Source organism: Cnephaeus nilssonii (genome assembly GCF_951640355.1).
Source record: "Cnephaeus nilssonii genome assembly, chromosome: 19".
NCBI classification, from domain to species: Eukaryota; Metazoa; Chordata; class Mammalia; order Chiroptera; family Vespertilionidae; genus Cnephaeus; species Cnephaeus nilssonii.
Genome location: NC_137090.1, coordinates 13,695,823 through 13,717,259, shown reverse-complemented (window position 1 = coordinate 13,717,259; position 21,437 = coordinate 13,695,823). Strand labels below are relative to the sequence as shown.

Below are 21,437 nucleotides of genomic sequence, written 5' to 3'. Positions count from 1 at the left end.
GCCTCTTTTTAAAGCCCCTCCTCCTAAAGTGCGACTCTTAAGAGAGCACAGAATTTTGTTAACCATCCTGTAATCCAATCCCTGCCTCGTTTTCTGTCACCTTCATGTAATCTTCATTATGTTCCCTCTTTAATTGCAATGTATAAAAGAAAGTGCAAAGCTGTCATTCTCTAGAGTATATGAGGTCTTGCTTCCCAGCAATTGCCATTAGTTTTTTTCCATTGTCAGGTTCTTACATTGACAACAGAAAAGGCTGACTGCTCCAAGGGGATTTGCAACCAGCTGGCCAGACCATCCATCTATCCACTCATCCATCCATCCATCCATCCATCCACCTACCCACCCACCCATCCATATCCACCCATCCATATCCACCCATCCATCCATCCACCCACCCTTCTATCCATCTACCCATCCATATCCACCCATCCATATCCATCCACTCATCCATACCCACCCATCCATCCATCCACCCACCCGCCCATCTATCCATCCATCCATCCATCCATCCATCCATCCATCCATCCATCCATTCAGTTGCTGGTGCCTTAAACAGCTTTGTCCCAGCCATGAGGAGCTGCAGAAAACCATCTTCAGACTCCTACCTGAGTCTGGCACTGACAGAGCTCTACGCAGAGGCTCTAGACCAGCACCAAGTTTTTTCTTGATTATCTTCCCCATATCACAAGGCCTGAACCAGTGACCCTGCCTTCCTTAGAGCCAAACTCCTCCCAACAGATGAACAACAGCAGCAAAGAGGGGTGACCATTTCTCTATCATTCAGCAGCCCTGTGTGGCCATGATAGGCTGGGCTTGGGACTCACTGGGCGCTTGGTGAGGTCCCAGTTGTGGATGATCCTGGCCGGAATCACTGAAGCATCGTCTTGGTGGCAGATGTCACAGTAATAGAGGCCAGAGAAGGCACAGAGCTTGGGTCGTACAAATGAGAAGCCGATCTGCCGGGAGCAGCCTGGGGAGAAGGAAGGATATTGGGAGAGTGAGCAGCGGCGGGGCCAGAGTCAGCTCCTGAGTAACTCAGAAGCAACCAAGGTGGATAGGCCTGCTATCTAAGGAGAGTATAAAGATAAAAAAGGAGAGTATAAAGATAAGAACCACCACCACTCAGAATCAACCCCACTAATTAATCTTTACAACACAACACTGCCATTTTACCACTGAAGGAACGGATGCAGAGACTGGTCAGTCACACAGGGATGAAGCGGCACAGCCGGGATTCAGAGCTGCGTGGTGTTGGTTCTAGAGCCTGCATTCTCTCATAACTGGCTGCCTTCTTCCATGTTCCCCCTGCTTGCTCACCGATGTCAACCTCCTCTAGGTCTGTCTCTCACTGGGACCCAGACAAGGAAGCAACTAAGTCAGGGCCTTGCTAGTCGGGCATAGGGAGTGGACAGGAAGGCAGTAGGAGGCAGGGCCTGGAGCCAGTTGGAAGCGGGAGCTGCTGGATGCCTCAGGACAGGGGTGGGGCCCAGCCTCAGCGCCTCAGCTGGAGGTCCCTCCGAGTAGGGAGCAGAGGGAGTGAGAGTCGCTGTGCCCAGGCAAACAAGGGTCTGGCTCAAATCTTGAGCACGTGCCCAGAGTCCCTCCGGCCTCAGGACTAGAAAGGCCGGTTCCTCTGCTTACCAGATGCCGCATCCTGACCTTCAGGGAATTTTTTGCCTGGTCCCCTCCCCTTTCAGTATCTGTGCAGCTGCTACTGGCTATTCTGTGGGGTTATTACAAAGTTTAAATGAGACAGGCTTTGAAAGTGCCCCACAAACTATGAGACACAAGCCAAATGGCTGTGATTGGTGTCCGCCGCACAGGCGGAGAGGAAGCCCAGGCTCCCGTTTGAGTCTTGCCCAAAAGCTGGCGAAGGCTGGCGGGTGGCAGGGACAGTGAGAGCGGTCCCTGCCAGCATTCATTCACATCCACAAGTGTGAATCACCTCAGAGGGGGTGAGGGGGTGTGCTGGTGGAGGGCGGAGGTTGGGGGGGGGGCTTGAAGAAGTTTTCAGCAGGAAACTGCTCTGCCTTCCGAGGGGTACTGACCGCAGGCCACTTCCTCCCAGACGCCCGAAGCAGGCTTTCCCCTCCGGTCCCACAGGCTCCACCCGACAGGACAGCTCCTAACCCGCTTGCAGCCGCAGCCGCAGCTTTGGCACGCTGCAGCAGGCACGCCACTCAGTTCCCTGGGAGGGCCCAGGGTGATGGAAACGGCTGTTGGATTGGGAGGGAAGAGCTAAAGATGGAACACGAGCAGCAGAATATCAGGCAGCCTTGAAAACAAGGCAGCAGAGAGGGCCTATGGGGACCTGGCTAAGAGCAGAGCTTCTGGGACCAACATGGCTGGCCCTCAAGTGGCTCCGCCACTTGCTAGCTGTGTGGACCTGGGACAGGTTCTTATCTGCCCTGTGACTCAGTTTCCTCAGCTATAAGTAGAGATAATAGTGCACCTGTCCCAACAGGGTGGTTGTGAGGATTAAATGAGACAATTCAAATAAAGCATCTGGCCAGTACCCAGCACAGAAGAATTAGGTTTGGTGATGATAATGATACAGCAGATGCAATGACTTGGAATAATACCCATACGTATTTTAACTAGAAAAAAAACCAAGTTGCAAAACAATATATATATATATATACCGCTGTGCTGTCCAACATGGTGGCCGTAAGATATGGGTGCCCTTTTAAATTTAAATCCATTTCAATGAAATAAAGTAAAAAATTCCGTTCCTTAGTCACACCAGCCACATTTTACGTACCCAGTAGTCACATGTGGCTGGTAGCTACTGTATGGGACATTTTCATCAGCACAGAGAGTTGTATTGGACAGTATTGAGTAGTATGAGCCCATTTTTGGAATTTAAAAAAATTGTGCCCACTTGCAAAAATATCTGAAAGGGTGCCATGCCCCTGCTCCAACATAATACGATAATGCTGTAATCGGAATACGAAGGGAGTGGAGCGCTTAGCTCCCGGGAACTCCCACAGGTCTCACCCCGGAGCAGTGGCGGGAAGGGCAAGGGAGGGGGCTCCCACAAGCAGGGGCACCGGCTCACTGGGTGCTGGGAGGAGCAGACCTATTCGCTGCAACAGCTGCAAATAGCTTCATGTGCAGCAACACCCCAGGGGTGGAGGGGCCGGCCGGGAAGGGGTGCCGAGCCTAAGGCAGCAACCCCAGCGGAGGCAGAGGGGGGCGGCGGCACCTGCACAGAAGCAGCCCTGGGAGTCGAGGCCCTTCTCGGTGGGGATGGCCACCAGGTACTGCAGCAGGAAGCCGTGCTCCCCGGTGGCGAACTTCAGCACCTCCTGGCAGTTCTCGTCCAGACTGCCGCCCAGGGTCACGGCCTCCTCCGCGGTCTCCAGGTAGGACGCCAGCACCTTGCGCACCAGGTCCCTCCACACGGCGGCCTCCTCGGCGCTGCCGGCCTGCAGCTTCAGGATGGCCTTGGCCGTGATGATTTTGAAGAAGGACGGGCCCCCGAGGCTGGTGTCCGGCAGGATGTCTCGGATGGTCTCCACTCCGTGGCTGTCACTTAGCATCTTCTCGTCGTTTTTCACGCGGAAGCACTTCAGGGCCTCCAAGGACAGGGAGAAGATACAGGGGGTCCAGGTCCTATCCGTGTGCAGGTACAGGAGGGATTCTTTAATGGCGTCCGGCTCGGGGACGTGGGCGGAGGACCAGTCCAACTGCGTGCCCGGGAGGGATGCGGGCTCCGTGGGGTCCGAGTGGGAGGGGGGGCCGCCCGGGGGGCCTTCGGGCAGGTCGCTGGGCTGCTCCGGGTACTGGATGTTCACCCACTCCTCCTCCTGCTGCGGCCGGCACTTCTGCAGGGCCTCCCGCACCCGGTCCAGCCAGTCCTCGGCCTCGTCCTGGGAGGAGGCGCGCAGGGTCAGCTTCTTGCCGGAGAAGACCAGCTCGAAGCGGCCGTCGCTGTGGGCCGGCCCCACGGACTCACAGCGCAGCAGCGAGCAGTTGTCCACGCAGGTGCGCTCCTCGCCGCTCAGGTAGAGGCGGAACTCCAGCGGCGAGAGCTCGCAGAAGAGCTCCTTCCAGATGCCCATCGCCCCCCGCCGCTCCACGGTGCCCAGCTTCATGAGACCCCGGAACGGGTTGGACAGTCCTGCGGGCAGAAAGAGGCACTTCAGACAATGGGCCTGTCCCGTTGTCACCCAAGAAAAAACACGTGGGCCCGAGGTCCTGTCATGGGTGCGGGAAAATGGCCATCAGAATACCAGCCAGCCACTTTGCTCTGAGGGGAAAGCAGCCGCTGCAGGGACATGGTCGGACATACTTTAAATGGGGGAGTCATCCTGGCTTCATATGTTGAAGGACAACGGGGAGAGAGACCGGTTAGGAGGCCATCGCCATCACCCAGGCCAGGGATGCCGGTGGATGGGAACCATGAGGTGGTGGAAGACTCTGGATATGCCAGCAGGATTTGCTGACGGATTTGATGTGTGATGTGAAGGAAAGTCAAGGGTAACTCCAAGGTTTTTAGCCCAGGCGTCTGGGAGGATGGAGTTGGGCATTTTATGAGATGAGAAACATAACCCCATAGGACATTTTTATCAGCACAGGAAGTTGTATTGAACAGTATTGAGTAGTATGAGCCCACTTTTGTAATTTAAAAAAATTGTGCCCACTTGCAAAATATTTGAAAGGGGACCATGCCCCTGCTCCAAAATAATCTGATCATGTTGTAATTAGGAGAGAAGCAGGTTTGGAGTGGAGAACCAGGGAGTCATTGTTGGACATGTCAATTTTGAGAAGCCTATGAGACATGCATGGAGCCGATGGAGATGTGAATCTGAGGGTCAAGGGCGAGGTCCACGCTGGAGATAAACATTGGGCAGTTGTTGGCATAAAGCCCTTGAGAGTAGGTGAGATCAGCTGGGACATGGGTGTCGACAGAGAAGAGGACCCAGGACTGAGCTCACCTTCTCCAACATGGTTACAACCATATCACATAGGCTGACAGAAAAACCTAAAACAGTGGTTCTCAACCTTTCTAATGCCACGACCCTTTAGTACAGTTCCTCATGTTGTGGTGACCCCCAACCATAAAATTATTTTCGTTACTACTTCATAATTGTAATTTTGCTACTGTTATGAATCGTAATGTAAATATCTGTATTTTCCGATGGTCTTGACCCACAGGTTGAGAACCGCTAGCAGGGTCGCCTAAGACCATCGGAAAACACAGATATTTACATTACGATTCATAACAGTAGCAAAATTACAGTTATGAAGTAGCAACGAAAATAATTTTATGGTTGGGGGGTCACCACAACATGAGGAACTGTACTAAAGGGTCGCGGCATTAGAAAGGTTGAGAACCACTGACCTAAAAGAAGCCAGCATGGAGACCAGGGCCCCAGGAACCTGGCCAGAATTCTCTGCTGGATCACTGCAAACAGAAAATGAAAGAAAGAGACGGACTCTAGGGCACACTTTTTTGCTTGTTTGAAACAGGAAGTTCATTTATGAAGGTTATAGAAAAATTAGTTATTAGTCCATTCTGGACTTCACGGGAGTGGGAGGGTGTGGAGATCAAGACAGAACCAAGAGTTCCATATAATAAGACTTATAGGGTAGTTTCAGGGAAAATAGTTTCCATCTCAATATATGATACAGTAGCCTAGCTGGTGTGGCTCAGTGGCTCAGGAGGTCAAGGTTTGATTCCCCATCAGGGCACAAGCAAGGATTGCAGGCTCGATCCCCAGTGTAGGGTAGGCAGGAGGCAGCCGATCGGTGATTCTCTCTCATCATTGATGTTTCTCTCTCTCTCTCCCTCCTCTTTCTTCTCTGAAATCAATAAAAATATATTTAAACATATGTGTGTGTGTGTGTGTCTGTATATATATATGAGATACAGTATTTTTGCACTCTGTAGGCAATTTTGGGCATTACTTTTTGAGACTGTATGAGAAAATATACATAACTTTTCCTGCAATGCTTTCTTGAATTACTCATCATGGGATGGACGTTTTCTTGTGAGAAGACGCCACCCAATTGGTCATGGAAAAGAGGACGTCAGAAGGCTTTCTGAACGGCGTGCCCCTGCGGTGAGGCCTGGAATGCTGCAGCCACCTACCCATCTGCCTGCGATGCACCACCCTGAAGTTCTTATGCTCCTGCGTGGTGGCTGCCGGGCTTTTCCTGCTTCCTGGAGAAGGCACACAAGCTTTGTCTAAGGCCCCCATGGAGGAGCTTTTTCTTGGTCCTTGAGAGAAATGCCTGAGAAGACACGGCCTGGACTCTGGAGTCCCTCTGGGAGAAGCTACGGAACCGTCTGAAGGACTCTCTGGGGGTGGCTCCTGGGGAGGCCGGTAGAAGTCATCTTCCGAGATCCAGCTCTTGCTTTTCTATGGAAAGAAGTAAAGACACAGGCTGTTTATTAAGTTTTTTAAAAAACATCTTAATTGAGATATGATTCCCATATCATAAAAATATATTTAAACTGTATAATGCAATAGTTTTAGTATATTCACATAATTGGGCTACCATTACCACTAAGTTTAGAACATTTTCCTACTCCATTAAAAACAACAACCCTTTCCACCCTAGCCAGTCTGGTTCAGTGGATAGAGCATCGACCTGCCAGGATCAAGCCTGCAACCGACGTACATGCCCTCGACCAGAATCGAACCCAGGAAGGACCCTTCAGTCTGCAGGTCGATGCTCTATCCCTCAAAAAGATATGCTGAAATCCTAGCCCCCAGTACCTCAGAATGTGACTTTATTTGGAAATTGGGTTATTACAAATGCAATTAGTTAAGATGAGGTCATACTGGGGTATGGTGAGCCCTTCGTCCAATGTGACTGTGTCCTTATAAGAGGAGAAAGACACACACAGAGAAAGAGAGAGAATGCCAAGTCAAGATAGAGGCACAGAGGAATGTGATGGAGGGAGGGACTGGAGCAATGGGTATACAAGCCAAGGAATGCCAAGGATTGCTGGTAACACCAGAAGTTAAGAGAAAAGCATAGAACAGATTCTTGAATCCCAGAAGGAATCAACCCGGCCAACATGTGGATTTTGGACTTCTAGCAGAGAATACCTTTCTGTTGTTTTACACCAATTTATAGTACTTTGCTGCAGGATCCCTAGGAAACAAATACAATTTGCAAATCATTTCTCCAATTCTGTAGGTTGTCTTTCCACTTTCTTGATGGTGCCCTTTGAGGAACAAAATTTTTAGATTTTGATGAAGTCCAATTCGTCTGTCTGTGCCTTTGGTGTTGTATCTAAGAAACCATTGCTTAATTCAAGGTCACAAAGATGTACTCCTGTTTTCTGCTAAGAGCTTTAGTTTTAGATCTTAGAATTGGGTCTATGATCCACTTTGAGTTAATTTATATATATGGCGTGAGGAAGGGTCCACCTTTATTTTTTTCTATCTGGACAGTCAGTTGTCCTAGCACCATTTGTCTAAGGGATGCAGAGTTTTTCGGCTCTGCTTCTAGGGTTTGAGATAAGGGAGGCATGGGGGAGAAGGATCCAGAGTTCTCACTGGCAACCCCTGCTTCTGCTCCCCACTTCAGAGCAGGCCCCCTAGGGCCCAGGCAGCCTACCCTACTCTTCCCCTTCTGTTGCTCTCTCTCCGAGTCTGAAGCTGCTCACTGGCTTTGAGAAGTGGAGTGGGTCTGGGGTCAGGGGCTTGAGGGAACGGATTCTAGTGCCCCCCTCACCCCCCACTATTTCAAGTGCTCCCAGCCTTTCTGTGCCTAAGTGTGCAAGAGCAGAGGCAAGGAAGCCGGCTGGGCCACCAGACATGTCTGTCTACACAGAGGAAATGAGTCACACGGGGGGGACCAGCCCAGCTGTTTTGTTAAGTGCCACCAACCTCAACCTGACATTGCTATTTCCAACCCCTAAATCAAGACTGCCCTCCCTGCTCCCCTAGACAGTGAAGGGGAGTAGGACTGGGGATTCCCCAGAAAGATTGGTTTAGACCCGTGGTCGGCAAACTGCGGCTCTTTGGCCCCTTGAATGTGGCTCTTCCACAAAACACCACGGCCTGGGCGAGTCTATTTTGAAGAAGTGGCGTTAGAAGAAGTTTAAGTTTAAAAAATTTGACGCTCAAAAGAAATTTCAATCGTTGTACTGTTGATATTTGGCTCTGTTGACTAATGAGTTTGCCGACCACTGGTTTAGACAATTTAATTCATTCAGATGCTATAAGACTCCTTTCAGCCAAGAGTGAGAGTTCTGAGCCAGGAGTTTCAGGGGGAGGCTCACAGAGCTGGGCCTCAGGGCTTCCTCTGAAAACCCTCAGACTTGGCAGGTGCTTCCTTCTGCCAGTGGCAGGACAATGTGTCAATGAAGGTGGCTACAGGGGACCATTTACAACACAGGACTCTGAACAAAGCCTGCCTGGGTCATCGGGACTCAAGGCGCACACACCTCCCAGCCCCTGCTAATGGCCCTACTGGGAGAGACCACTATCCCTTGAGACTCAGCTCAGCGGTCATCTACTACCTCCTCCTGGAAGCTTTCCTTACTCATCCCCACCCCACTCCCACCCTGCAGCTGGGTTAGGAAGCCTCCATCCCACCCGGGGCTCCCATGGAGTTCTGGACTTAGCCCCATCCTAGCACCTACAAAGCTGTTTGGAACAGTCATTTTTATTTGTGCCTGGCATAGAGTTATAACAGATGAAAGAACAAATCTTGACTTTCCAAACATCTTTAACATAAAACACAAGGGTGAGGTGAGGGAAGTGGAAGGAAGGAGACAAATGTGGATTCTGAGATGATGTATGTTCACTGGTGAGGGCTCCTTCATCCGCAGTGGAGAGGGAGACAGCTGGAAATGGTCAGACGCACTCCAGGGACCACACGTTAGCCACCAGGAAATCATACTCTTGGGGAAACCTTTTGTTCTCTTAAGCAACGGAGGAAAAAAAAGTGGGAACACTGGGTCCTTGGAACTTCTGCACATGGAATTGGACCAAGCCCCGTGGCTGTGCTCCACACCAAGGCCTCCAGTTATAAAGCAGAAAGGGAGGTAGGGGAGAGGAGCGCACCACGGTCTCCCGTCCCCCTCTTTCATGCCACCTTCCTACAGCCTGCTCACTCAGGGGCCCATATCTGGCCAGTTCCCTGCCCCTTCAACAGTGAGGGGAAATCACCATTGACCAAGAATCTCAGCCAGAGCAGCACCTGCCACCAGGGACCCAAACCACCTACCACCAGGGACCCAAAGCACCCCAGGAATGCCACCTGGAGTTATTAAAGGCATTAGGACACTTTATACAACGGTGAAATCCAGAGAGGAGTCTGGCTGAGGAGTGAAGATACCAGGTCAATGTGAATGGGCGGATCACACAGTGTTGCCCAGTGACTAGGGAGTGGGGGAATGAATGGATCCACAACTCCCCTAAGGAGAGGTGCTTTGATTCCATGTTACCAAGCAACTCTCTAGCAACCAGACTCCCCTGCAGGCCTGGTCCCCCCAACTGCCCTCCCCTGCAGGCCTGGTTCTCCCCAACTGCCCTCCCCTACAGGCCTGGTCCCCCCCAACTGCCCTCCCCTGCAGGCCTGGTTCCCCCCAACTGCCCTCCCCTGCTGGCCTGATCGCCCACAATTGCCCTCCCCTGCTGGCCATCTTGTGGCGGCCATCATGTGTCCACATGGGGGCAGCCATCTTTGACCACATGGGGGTGGCCATCTTGTGTGTTAGAGTGATGGTCAATTTGCATATTACCTCTTTATTATATAGGATACTATAGATCAAAGGAAAAGACCAAACTATAGTCCCAGGTTGTATGTATAGGTAAATTGCACAGTTCAGTGAAAGAAGCATAAGAGTATATATTGTATGATTCCATTTTTAACAAGTTCAATGACAAGAAAAATGAATCTATGGTAGTTTCCTTTGGTGGGCTGGAAATGTTCTATATCTAGATCTGGATGGTGGTTACAGAATGCATATCACATAAAAAAACTTTTTAAAAAGGGGAAAAAATAGTCTTTTCAACAAATAGTGCTGGTAGAACTGGATATCTATATGCAAAAGAATGAAGTTGGACCTCATCCTTATACAATATACAAAAATTAACTCAAAATATACCACACATCTAAATGTAAGAACAAGACGCCCTAGCTGGTTTGGTTTAGTGGACAGAGTGTTGGCCTGCAGCTGAAGGGTCCCAGGTTTGATTCCAGTCAAGAGCACATGCCCAGGTTGTGGGCTGGATCCCCAGTAGGGGGCGTGCAGGAGGCAGCTGATCGATGTTTCTCTCTCATTGATGTTTCTAACTCTCTATCCCTCTCCCTTCCTCTCTGTAAAAAAATCAATAAAATATATTTTAAAAAAATAAATAAAATCCAGTGGCACTCCAAAAATATATTTTAAAAAATTATTATAATTATTAACCAATGTCACCCCAATAAATTCAATAATATGTTTAAAAACCCCAACCTATTATTACTCAGTAATAAAAAGACAGATAACCCTGGGCAAAGGTTCTGATTGACATTTCTCCAAAGAAGATACAGAAATGACAACAGCACATGAAAATATGCTCAACATCGTTAGCCATCAGGGAAATGCAAATTAAAACCATAATGAGATGCCACTTCTAATAACAACAACAACAACAACAAGAACTACTGGTGAGGATGTAGAGGAATACACTGCTGGTGAGAATATAAAATGGGGCAGCTCCTTTGGTTACCATATGATCCAAAAATTCCATTCCTAGGTCCGTATCCAAGAGAATGAACAACATATGTGAAAAATAAATAAATAAATAAATAAATAAATAAATAAATAAATAAATAAATACAAAAAAAGTATGTCCACCCAAAAACTTGTACATGAATGTTTATTGTAGCATTATTCATAATAGCCAAAAAAGGGGGAAACCCCCCCAAATGCCTTTCAACTAATGAAAGGATAAATAAAATGCAACATAAGCATAAATGGAATCTACAATGGAATAGTATTCAGCAATAAAAAGAAATGAAGTAGGGTGCTCGCTTCGGCAGCACATATACTAAAATTGGAACGATACAGAGAAGATTAGCATGGCCCCTGCGCAAGGATGACACGCAAATTCGTGAAGCGTTCCATATTTTAAAAAAAAAAAAAAAAAAAAGAAAAAGAAATGAAGTAGGGATAGATACATCCTACAATATGGATGAACCTTAAAAACATTGTTAATTGAAAGAAACCAATTGCCAAAGGTTACATATTATATGATTCTATTATGTGATATGTCTAGAATAGCATATCTATAGACAAAGCAGATTAGTAGTTGCCAGGGGTTGAGGGGAGTAAGGTAGTGGGAGGGAGAAAGGGTTGGAGAGTGCCTGCTAATGGGTAGGGGATTTCTTTTATGAGAGATAAAAAGGCTTTAAAATTAGTTTATGGTGATAGCTACAAATCCATGAATATACTTAAAAAAAATGAATCTATAATTTAATCATGTGAACTTAAAATGCACTAAAAGCCCTAGCCAATTTGGCTCAGTAGATAGAGCATTGGCCTGTGGACTGAAAGGTACCAGGTTCGATTCCGGTCAAGGGCACATGCCCAAGTTGCGGGCTGGATCCCCAGTGGGGGGCGTGCAGGAGGCAGCCGATCAATAATACTCTCATCATTGAAGTTTCTATCTCTCTCCCTCTCCCTTCCTCTCTGATTAAAAAAATAAATAAATAGCCTTAACCAGTTTAGCTCAGTGGATAGAGCGTCGGCCTGCGGACTCAAGGGTCCCAGGTTCGATTCCGGTCAAGGGCATGTACCTTGGTTGCGGGCACATATCCAGTAGGGAGTGTTGCAGGAGGCAGCTGATAGATGTTTCTCTCTCACTAATGTTTCTAACTCTCTCTCCCTCTCCCTTTTTCTCTGTAAAAAATCAATAAAATATATATTTTTAAAAATAAATAAATAATTTTAAAGGCACTAAAGCTGTTTTAAAAAGGGTGCGTGTGTGTGCCTCTTTCCGTTTGTTTCATGGCCCTGGTCCCATCCTGAGTTATAGGATCTGGAAGTTACAGGTCAAAGGAGAGATGTGCATGGATGGTGAGGATGTGCATGATGGTGCATGAAATGTAAGACCATGCACCAACATGAGCCCCAGGCTGCAGCTGGGACAAACTCCATGCTTCCTGTGTCCAGGAGCACACGTGCATAGATTCCTGTCTGCATTCCATGACACAAGAACAAACGGAAATAGCCAAAGAGCTTGGGTCACAGCTTTGACTGCTGTTCCACTGGGCCAGTACTTCTCGAGTCACTACCATGGCTCTCTCCAGGACATCCCCAGGATTGACTTCCCTCGGGTTATCAACAAACTGAATTGGCTGATTCTAGAACAGCGCTGTCCAATAGAAATACAATGTGAGTCCTATATGTCACTTTAAGTGTTCTAGTAGCCACATTTTTTTTTTAATGTAAAAAGAAGCAGATGAAATTAATTTTAAAGTTTTATCTAACCCAATATATAAAAATATTTTCATTTTAATATGTAATCAATAAATTATTAATGAGAAATTTTACAGTCTTTTTTCCATACTAACTCTTCCAAATCCAATGTTTGCTTTCATAGCTTATCTCGATTTACACTAGCCACATTTTAAGTGTTCAATAGTCACATGTGGCTAGTGGCTGTCAAATTGGACAGCACAGTTCTAAATCTGGATCATGTTGCAAAATGAGTATTTTCAAAGGAATTATATAAAAATATCAATTTATTAATAACAAGAACTGATGAGGAAACCAAGGTTCAGTGAGGTGAAGTTCCTGGCCCAAGGCCTTAAGTTGCTCAGTGGCAGTGCTTACGAGCAGAGAGTCTGTGGTCAAGAGAGAATTATCTTCTCATAAGGTTGATGCGAAGATGACAAGAGATAACCATGGGAACTGATGGGCACGGTGCCCAGCTTATATCCACTACTCACACACCAAGAAACATCAGCTCCATCATCACGATGCTTTTAACACTAACACCACCCAGAGAGAGGGGGTAAATGGGAAGAAGGCAGAGACCACTTGGGGTCATCAAGTGGGGAAACCCTGACTTGGAGACCTTTTTCCAGACCACCCCCAGAACAGCCTGAACCACTCACCGGACTGGTGGGTGAGGAAACCATGAGGCTCCGTCCAGCTCCGTCATCCACCGAGGGCCTCTGCTGGCCATCCCCTTGGCCGACTGCTCTCACAGGACTAGAAGGCTGCTGGTCTGAAGCGCTCCTCCAAGGGACAGCTTGGGCAGTGCCCAGATGCTGCAAGCCCGGGATGCCAGGTGCCAGGGAAAGTGGTTCCTGCTTGTGGCCACCATCTGCAGCCCCAGAGGCTGCTCGGGCAGGGAGGGGCTCTGCAGGCGCCTCAACGTGCAGGTGTGTGCTGGTGTCGAGGCAGAGGCCGTGGAGGGAGAGTGAGGCCTGTAGTGTGGGAATCTCCGTTTCTCGGCTCAGTCCGTTGGTTGGCACAGAGTTTACCTGGGCTTTGTTGAATTCAGACAACACCCTGGAAGTTTTTAAACAAAGAAACCTGTGTGACAGGTTGTCAGCTAGAATGCCCATGGCTACTGGGGCAGTGGTAAGAATGGAAAACTGCTGTTTTGTGATTTAAGAAGCAACACTCTTTTTTTAAAAAAATCCTCACCTGAGGATATTTTTTCCATCGCTTTTCAGAGGGAATGGAAGGGAGCGAATGCAGGGAAGAGAGAGAGAGAGAGAGAGAGAGAGAGAGAGAGAGAGAGAGAGAGATTGACATCGACTGGTTGCTACAAGAACTCGAGACCTTTGGTGCCTGGGCTGACAGACACGCAAATCACTGAGTCACACTGGCCAGGGCAAAACACTCTTCATCACCCACTGCTCTCCTTCGACCACAAGCCTCCTCCTCTGACACTCATCATCTCCCTTTCTCTGCAGCTGGCAAGTGAGTATGGAGCCCAGGATCCAAGGTGAAAAGCTCACACAGCAGAGAAAAGGACTTGATGTGAACGGGAACTGGTTGCCTTTACCTGCTGCACAGGCTCCCTGTAGAGTTTGCCCGGCCAAACAAATGGCTGTGTAGGCAGTCATTTCCCAAAGCCGACTGTGGCACAGCCCAGTGAACAGAGCGTCTCAGAGCGGGGCTCCCCAACGGCACGGAGGCACCAGGACTCCCGCCCCCGGGACATGGACTTAGCTGAAGTGAGGACCCACCTTGTTCCTGGAACAGTATCTGGGAAGCATGGTTGGGGTGAGGTGCAAGGGCTGGTCCACCTCAGAGCTGGATTGGCTGTGGAGTCAGAGAAGGCTCCCGTTCCCAGAAATTGCTGCTGGGGGTCAGTGTACACAAGGTGTGCAAGTGTGCATACAAGTATACATGAGGTGTGCTCCTGCTCACTCCTCCCAACGGAACTGGCTCTTCCTGCCCCTAAATGGTGCTTTTGGGGCCAGAGGGAGCCAGTGTTACTGCCTTTGTGTATACACACACACACAAACGCACACATGCACGCAAAAACATACTTCTGGGCATTCTGGAATGTGCACTGGCTAGTGGCTGCTCCGTCCTCCCTCTCCTGAAGTTTCTGGGAATCTGAGTTCCATTTCTGAAGTAAGTCTATTTGCTGGCTCCTCTTCTGCTGATGAACCCAGTTGAGTCCATCGTGGATAAATGCAGGTTCACATGACAATAAAGCTGTCTGGAGCCCAAGAGATTGCACACATCGGCCCTAATGGCTTAAACTGGGTCTAGAAAGACACATCAAACTCTCCTTCATGTGGGATTATGGAAACTAAGATTTTAGAACTCAAGTTTTTACCTTCTGGCTGAACTCTGCTCTTATCTACACAACACCATCTTAATCCAGAACAACAATTCAAGACATTCTAGTCAAGACTAGGTGACCAACCCATACATTCATGGGCAATTGACTTTCAACATAGGCGCCAAGACATTTTAATGGGGAAAGAATAATCTTTTCAACAAATGATACTGGGGTAAGTGAATAGTTCCATGCGGAAGAATTAAGTTGGACTCCTATCACACCATGTTAAAAAATTAACTCAAAATGGACCAAAGACCTAAAGGTAAGAGCAAAACCCATAAAACTCTTAGAAGGAGACAGGTATAAATCTTCATATCTTTGGGTCAGGCAATGGTTTCTTAGCTATGACATCTACTGCATAAGCAGCCAATAAAAAAATAGATAAATTGGATTTCATAAAAATAAAAACTTTTGTGCTTCCAGAGAATACCACCAAGAAAGTGAAAAGACAACCCAGAGAATAGGAAAAATATTTGCATATTTTATATGCAGCTACTATCATATTTCTGATAAAGCTCTAGTATCCTGAATATATAGCACTCTTTCTTGTTATCCTCACCTGAAGACATGTTTATTGATTTTTCAAAAATATATTTTTATTGATTTCAGAGAGGAATGGAGAGGGAGATAGAAACAACAATGATGAGAGAGAATCATTGATTGGCTGCCTCCTGCACGCCCCCCACTGGGGATCGAGCCTGCAACCCAGGCACATGCCCCTGACCAGAATTGAACCTGGGACCCTTCAGTCCACAGGCCGATGCTCTATCCACTGAGCCAAACAAGCCAGGGCTATAGTTTTTTTTATCCTCACCTGAGGATATGTTTACTGATTTTTTTTTAATTATTATTAGAGAGAGATGAGAGAAAAACATTGATCAGTTGCCTCCCATATGTGCCCTGACCGGGGATCGAACCCACAACCTTTTGTTGTACAGGATGATGCTCCAACCAACTGAGTCACACTGGCTAGGGCTATATAGTATTCTTACAACTCAGTAATAAAATGACAACCCAATTTAAACATAGGCAAAGATATGAATAGACATTACTCCAAAGAAGGCCTATACATAGCCAATAAGTGCATAAAAAGATGCTCAATTATCATTAGACAGTAGTGAAGTAGAAATCAAAACTGCAATGAGATCTACTTTATGCCCACTAGGATGGCTATAATTAAAAACTGTCCATTAACTGATAAATAGCTAAACAAATTGTGGCATATCCATATAAGGAAACATCATTCAGTTACGATACATGCTGCAACATGGATGAACCTTGAAAACGTACTATGTGAAAGAATTCACAAAAGGCCGTGTATTATATGATTCCATTGACATCAAATGTCCAACATAGGTAAATCCATAGCTAATGGGTAAGGGGCTTCCTTACAGGGTGATAGAAGTGTTCTTGAACTAGATGTTGTACAACTTTGCGCATATACTAAAAACGACTGAACTGTATACTTTAAAATGGTGAACTTTATGGTGTGTGAATCATGTCTCATTAAACAAAAAGGTGACCTATCAGAGAAAGCTGTAAATGTGCTTATAGAATAGCTATGGAAGACACAGGTGGGTGCTGGTTCCTGCTCTATGGCCTCACTCTAAAAACAGAGTTAAAAGTCTGGGAGTGCAACCTGCAGGGAACAGGGATTGCTGAGTTCTGGAAGCAAAGGGCTAGTCTCCACTGGCAAAGGAGGAAGGAACATTTGCTGACCAGTTGTATGTGTCCAAACCACTGTGACAGACTGGGCCACATTATGAAATGAACTAGGGAGACAGATTTTAGGATATGTTTTCCCATTGATTTTTTAAAAATATATTTTTATTGATTTCGGAGAGGAAGGGAAGAGAGAGATAGAAACATCAATGATGAGAAAGAATCATTGATTGCCTCCTGCATGCCCCCTACTGGGGATCGAGTCTGCAACCCGGGCATGTGCCCTTGACCGGAATTGAAACCGGGACTCTTCAGTCTGCAGGCCAATGCTCTATTCACAGACCCAAACCAGCCAGGCCCCCATTGATTTTTAGAGAGTGGAAGGGAGCGGGAGAGACACATTGATTTTGCCTCCTGGACATGCCCCAACTGGGCCTGAGATCAAGCCTGCAACTGAGGTACGTGCCCTTGGCCAGAATCGAACCCAGGACCCTTCAGTCTGCAGCCCGGCACTTTATCTACTGAGCCAAACCAGCTAGGCAAGGGGGACAGATTTTTACATCCCCTGTGAAGTCTCTTCATGGGCTCCTGGGAGGTAGAGTAGTGAGTGATTGATGGTGCAATAAATTAGAGCTTCCACCAAACAAAAACCAAGGTCAAGGTGAAATCAAGTTCACAGAGCCTCATCAGAATCAGTTCTGGTCTCAGGATCCAATGAGAATAAGAGATAGATACCTCAACTGGAAAAAGTGCAAGAATGAGATTTTGAAGAAAAGGCAAAAGAAAGAAAACTGAATAAAATGCAACATACAAATGAAACAGCCCTGTCCGGGTAGGTCAGTTGTTGCTTAAAGCATTGTCCTGATATACCAAGTCTGTGGGTTCGATCCCCAGTCAGGGCACATATAAGAATCAACCAATGAATGCATAAATAAGTGGAACAACAAAATCGATGGTTCTATTGCTTTCTCTCTCTAGAAAAAGAAAGAAAGAAAAAAAAAAAGAACTGAAATTGATAGTGTTCCCACTTCTCTCTGGTTCAGGGCAGTGGTGATCAAAAACGTCTGTTTAAAAAATTTCTTGGCACATTCACTTAAAAAACAATCTTAAAAAAGCACATGTATTATATGCACATGCATCTATGTGTGTATGTGTGAAATCAATAAAAAGCATGGCGTGGAGATTCTGATGGCCACCTGGGAAAGAACCCCTGCCAATGGTTCTGAGCCTGTGGTTTCTTGCACAGAGATGAGCCGCATGGTCTAAGGATCATTTCCCACACGGGAAGACCTCATGATGACAGCTGATAAATGTTACTAACCAGCTATTCACAGCAGTGCTTATAGAGACAAGCAGTAGAACTCAGGTCATCAGTTCTCAGGATACTTAGCAGTAAATGACAGTAACACCACCTACTGGACACTCACCGTGTGTCAGGCACCGCTCGAAGCACTATCTTAACTCATTTCATCTTCCTGGCATCCCTCTGAAACATTCTTATCGCCATTTTACAGATGAGGACGTGAATGTCAGAAAGACTGAGTAGCTTGCCCAAGGTCAAAAAGCTGGTTAAGGAAGACTCAGGTCTGGCTTCCGAGTCCACATTTTCAACCACTAGAATGTACCCAGGCTTCTCTGTGCTAATTATAATTCACACTCAAAAAACACAAAAGAAGCAAGCTGTAATGTGGTTTCTGTGAAATATTATATGAATACATTTCATTGTGAACATTAATGTTTTGTACTTTTCTTTGTTTAATTTGTAGGGTTTTTTAAAAATTGTTTTTATTGATTTCAGAGAGAGGACGAGAGAGAAACATCGATCGGTTGCCTCCCACACGCACCCCAATCAGGGACTAAATCCTCTTTAACGTGGGCATGTGCCTTGACCAGGAATCGAACTGGCAACTTTTTGGTGCACAAGATGCCGCTCAATTAACTGAGCCACTCTGGCTGGGCTATTTGTAGATGTTCTGATTGTACAACTTTAAGAGGTATATAAGCACAAGGTATTTACACATAATTTTTAAGTTACTTTAAGTAATTTAATAAAAATAGCTTAAGTGAACGCTCAACTGTTGGTGAGACTCTTTACCCTTAAAACACTCCAAGAAATGCTAGGGTCTGTGGATGCTCAAAGACTAACTTCCAGCCCAGCTCTAAGAAGGCTGCATATGTGTTTGCATATCTGTGTGTTTAGTGTATGCTGGTTCCTCACACTAGTGTTGGTCTGTACATCCTGACCCTCTCCCCTGAGTTAGTTCCCCATAATAACCACACAGGGTGGATGGCCACTGGCTCAATGACCTTAAGCTGGAATTTTCCAATCACAAGATTCATGAAAGATAAAGAAAAGACACATGACAAAGAGAAGGCTGGCTGGTCTGTGGGAGGAGGGAGAGGCAACAAATGACCGAGACATGTGAATGAGCCTACGTCATGCCACAGGCCCAGCCGTGTTGGGGCAGGGCCTGCTCCTTTCCAACATGTTCTAGCAAAAGCCTTCCGTTTGACATTTGAAAATTCTATCTCACACACTCAGTGCTCAGAAGTTCTTTCTGGTGCCTACCAGACATTCTTATGTGTGCAACTCACTAACAGGCATCTGATCTGATCCTCAACCAGCCCTCTGAGGCGACCTCCATTTTATTGATTTTATTTATTTAAATACATTTTTATTGATTTTAAGAGAAGAAGGGAGAGGGAGAGAGATATAGAAACATCAATGATGAGAGAGAATCATTGATTGGCTGCCTCCTGCACGCCCCCCCAGTGGGGATGGAGCCCGCAACCCGGGCATGTGCCCTTGACCAGAATCGAACCCGGGACCCTACAATCCGCAGGCCGACGCTCTATCCACTGAGCCAAACTAGCTAGGGCCATGATCTCCATTTTAAAGATGAAAAAACAGAACCTCAAAAAAAGCCAGCAACTTGCCTGACATTACTGGGCTTGTAAGTGGTAGAACAGGGCTTGAAATAAGATCTGCTCCACGCCCGTCCGTACCACCAGCCCAAACTGGTACAATTCCCACACCAGGTGGTATCCCTGTAAAGACCTGAACCAAAGGTGGGAGGTGGCAGGGACAGCAGGAGTGAAAAAGGTCCTAAACACAGGCTGATGGAACATGGATCCAACTGAAGAAAATGGTTAATAAAACGGTTACCCTTTGTTACCTATTAGATGAGCAAACATCCAAACGTTTGATAATACCTTCTGTTGATAAGGCTAACAGAGTATAACTAGGCGATATCCATGAGATGACAAATTCATCTATCCTTTGACTCAGCAATTTTGCTTCTGGGAATTTACTGAGCAGAGATAACTACAGAGAAATAAAAAACTACACACACAAGGTTACTTATAAAACACTGGATTCCGATGACCACTACATATAGGGCTTATTAAATAAACTAAGGTACTTTCAGACAATGAAAAAATATGCCAGGGGGGAAATAAAAAGAAACTCTGATATGAAAAGATCTCCTCCAAAACAAGGTGTATAACAGTGTATTTATACTAGCTTTTGTGGAAAGAGGTGGGAGAATAAGAAATACAATTTTAAAATCTGCATATGCATATTTGTTATAGATGTATTTAGAAACACTGGAAGACTAAGCAAGAAAATAATTATGGTTATAGGGGTGGGAAACACTTTTTAGGTTTTTTTTTAACCATAAAAATAGACTATTACTCAAAAATTAATGTTAAAAAGCCTGAATGAAGAAGGCTCTGCTCTGGCCAGTGTGGCTTAGTTGGTTGAGCACTGTCCCATGCATCAAGAGGTCAAAGGTTCAATTCCCAGTCAGGACACATGCTCCGGTTGCAGGCTTGAACCCCACTAGGCGGCATGCAAGAAGAAGCTGATGGATGTTTCTCGTTGATGTTTCTCTCTCCCTCTCCCTTCCTCTCTCTAAAATAAATAAAAACAGCATGGCTGGTGTGGTTCAGTGGTTGTGTGTTTACCTATGAACCAGGAGGTCATGGTTCAATTCCCGGTCAGGGTACATGCCGGGGTTGTGGGCTCGATCCCCAGTAGGGGCGTGCAGCAGGCAACCAATCAATGATTCACCCTCATCATTGATATTTCTATCACTCTCTCCCTCTCCCTACCTCTCTGAAATCAAGAAAAATACTTTTTAAATAAAATCAATAAAAACATATTAAAAAAAAAAAAGAAGGCTCTGCCCAGGTTCCCTTCTCTAGCCAATGTTGTCGCTCCGCGGATTCCTTTTCCACACGTGGGCTTGGCCCATATGTCTACCACCTCCTCCAGGCAGCATTCAGGTTTGTATCCTCTGGGAGGTCTTCTGGGACGTCACAGAAGACCATTCTTTTGCATCATGCTTTACTGTATTTTTCAGAAGTTGTAAATATAGCCTTGAACTATTAGTTTCCTTCTCTCTAGATGGTGTAAAATATTGTTGTCTTCTCTGAGTACCAGAGAGATGAAATAACTTGTCAAAGGTTGCCCAGGAGCAGCACAATTCACCAGCGCTAAGATTTGGAAACAGCCTAAGTGCCTATCAAGCAGATGAGTGGATTAAAAAACTGTGGTACATCTACACAATGGAATACTACGCTGCGGTAAAAAAGAAGGAATTCTTACCATTTGCAACAGCATGGATGGACCTGGAGAGCATTATGCTAAGTGAAATAAGCCAGTCAGAGAAAGATAAATATCACATGATCTCACTCATTTTTGGACTATAATGAACAACATAAACTGATGAACAAAAAACAGATCCAGAGACAGAGAAGCATCGATCAGACCATCAAACCTCAGCGGGAAGGTAGGGGAGGACAGGGGTAAGGGAAAGAGATCAACCAAAGGACTTGTATGCATGCATATAAGCCTAACCAATGGACACAGACACCAGGGGGGTGAGGGGGCAATAGGGGGGTAAGGACACAAATGTAATACCTTAATCAATAAAAGTGTGTGGGGGGGGAGAAGGTCGCCCAGGACAGAGCTGGATTGAACCAGCTCTGAGCGCTGTCTAA

General features: G+C 46.5%; 1 protein-coding gene across 2 annotated transcripts in view; it reads right to left on the bottom strand.

Moving 5' to 3' along the window:
- Window positions 1-21,437, bottom strand: part of PLEKHM1 (pleckstrin homology and RUN domain containing M1) — a 48,211-nt gene that overhangs the window by 10,772 nt on the left and 16,002 nt on the right. For both annotated transcript variants that reach the window (XM_079796846.1, XM_079796847.1), the window contains 4 exons: window positions 13,078-13,477; window positions 6,098-6,368; window positions 3,206-4,123; window positions 825-970 (listed from right to left, as the gene is read on the bottom strand). In XM_079796846.1, the coding sequence (XP_079652972.1) occupies window positions 825-970; window positions 3,206-4,123; window positions 6,098-6,368; window positions 13,078-13,477 (1,735 nt within the window). The remainder of the gene's footprint in view (window positions 1-824; window positions 971-3,205; window positions 4,124-6,097; window positions 6,369-13,077; window positions 13,478-21,437) is intronic.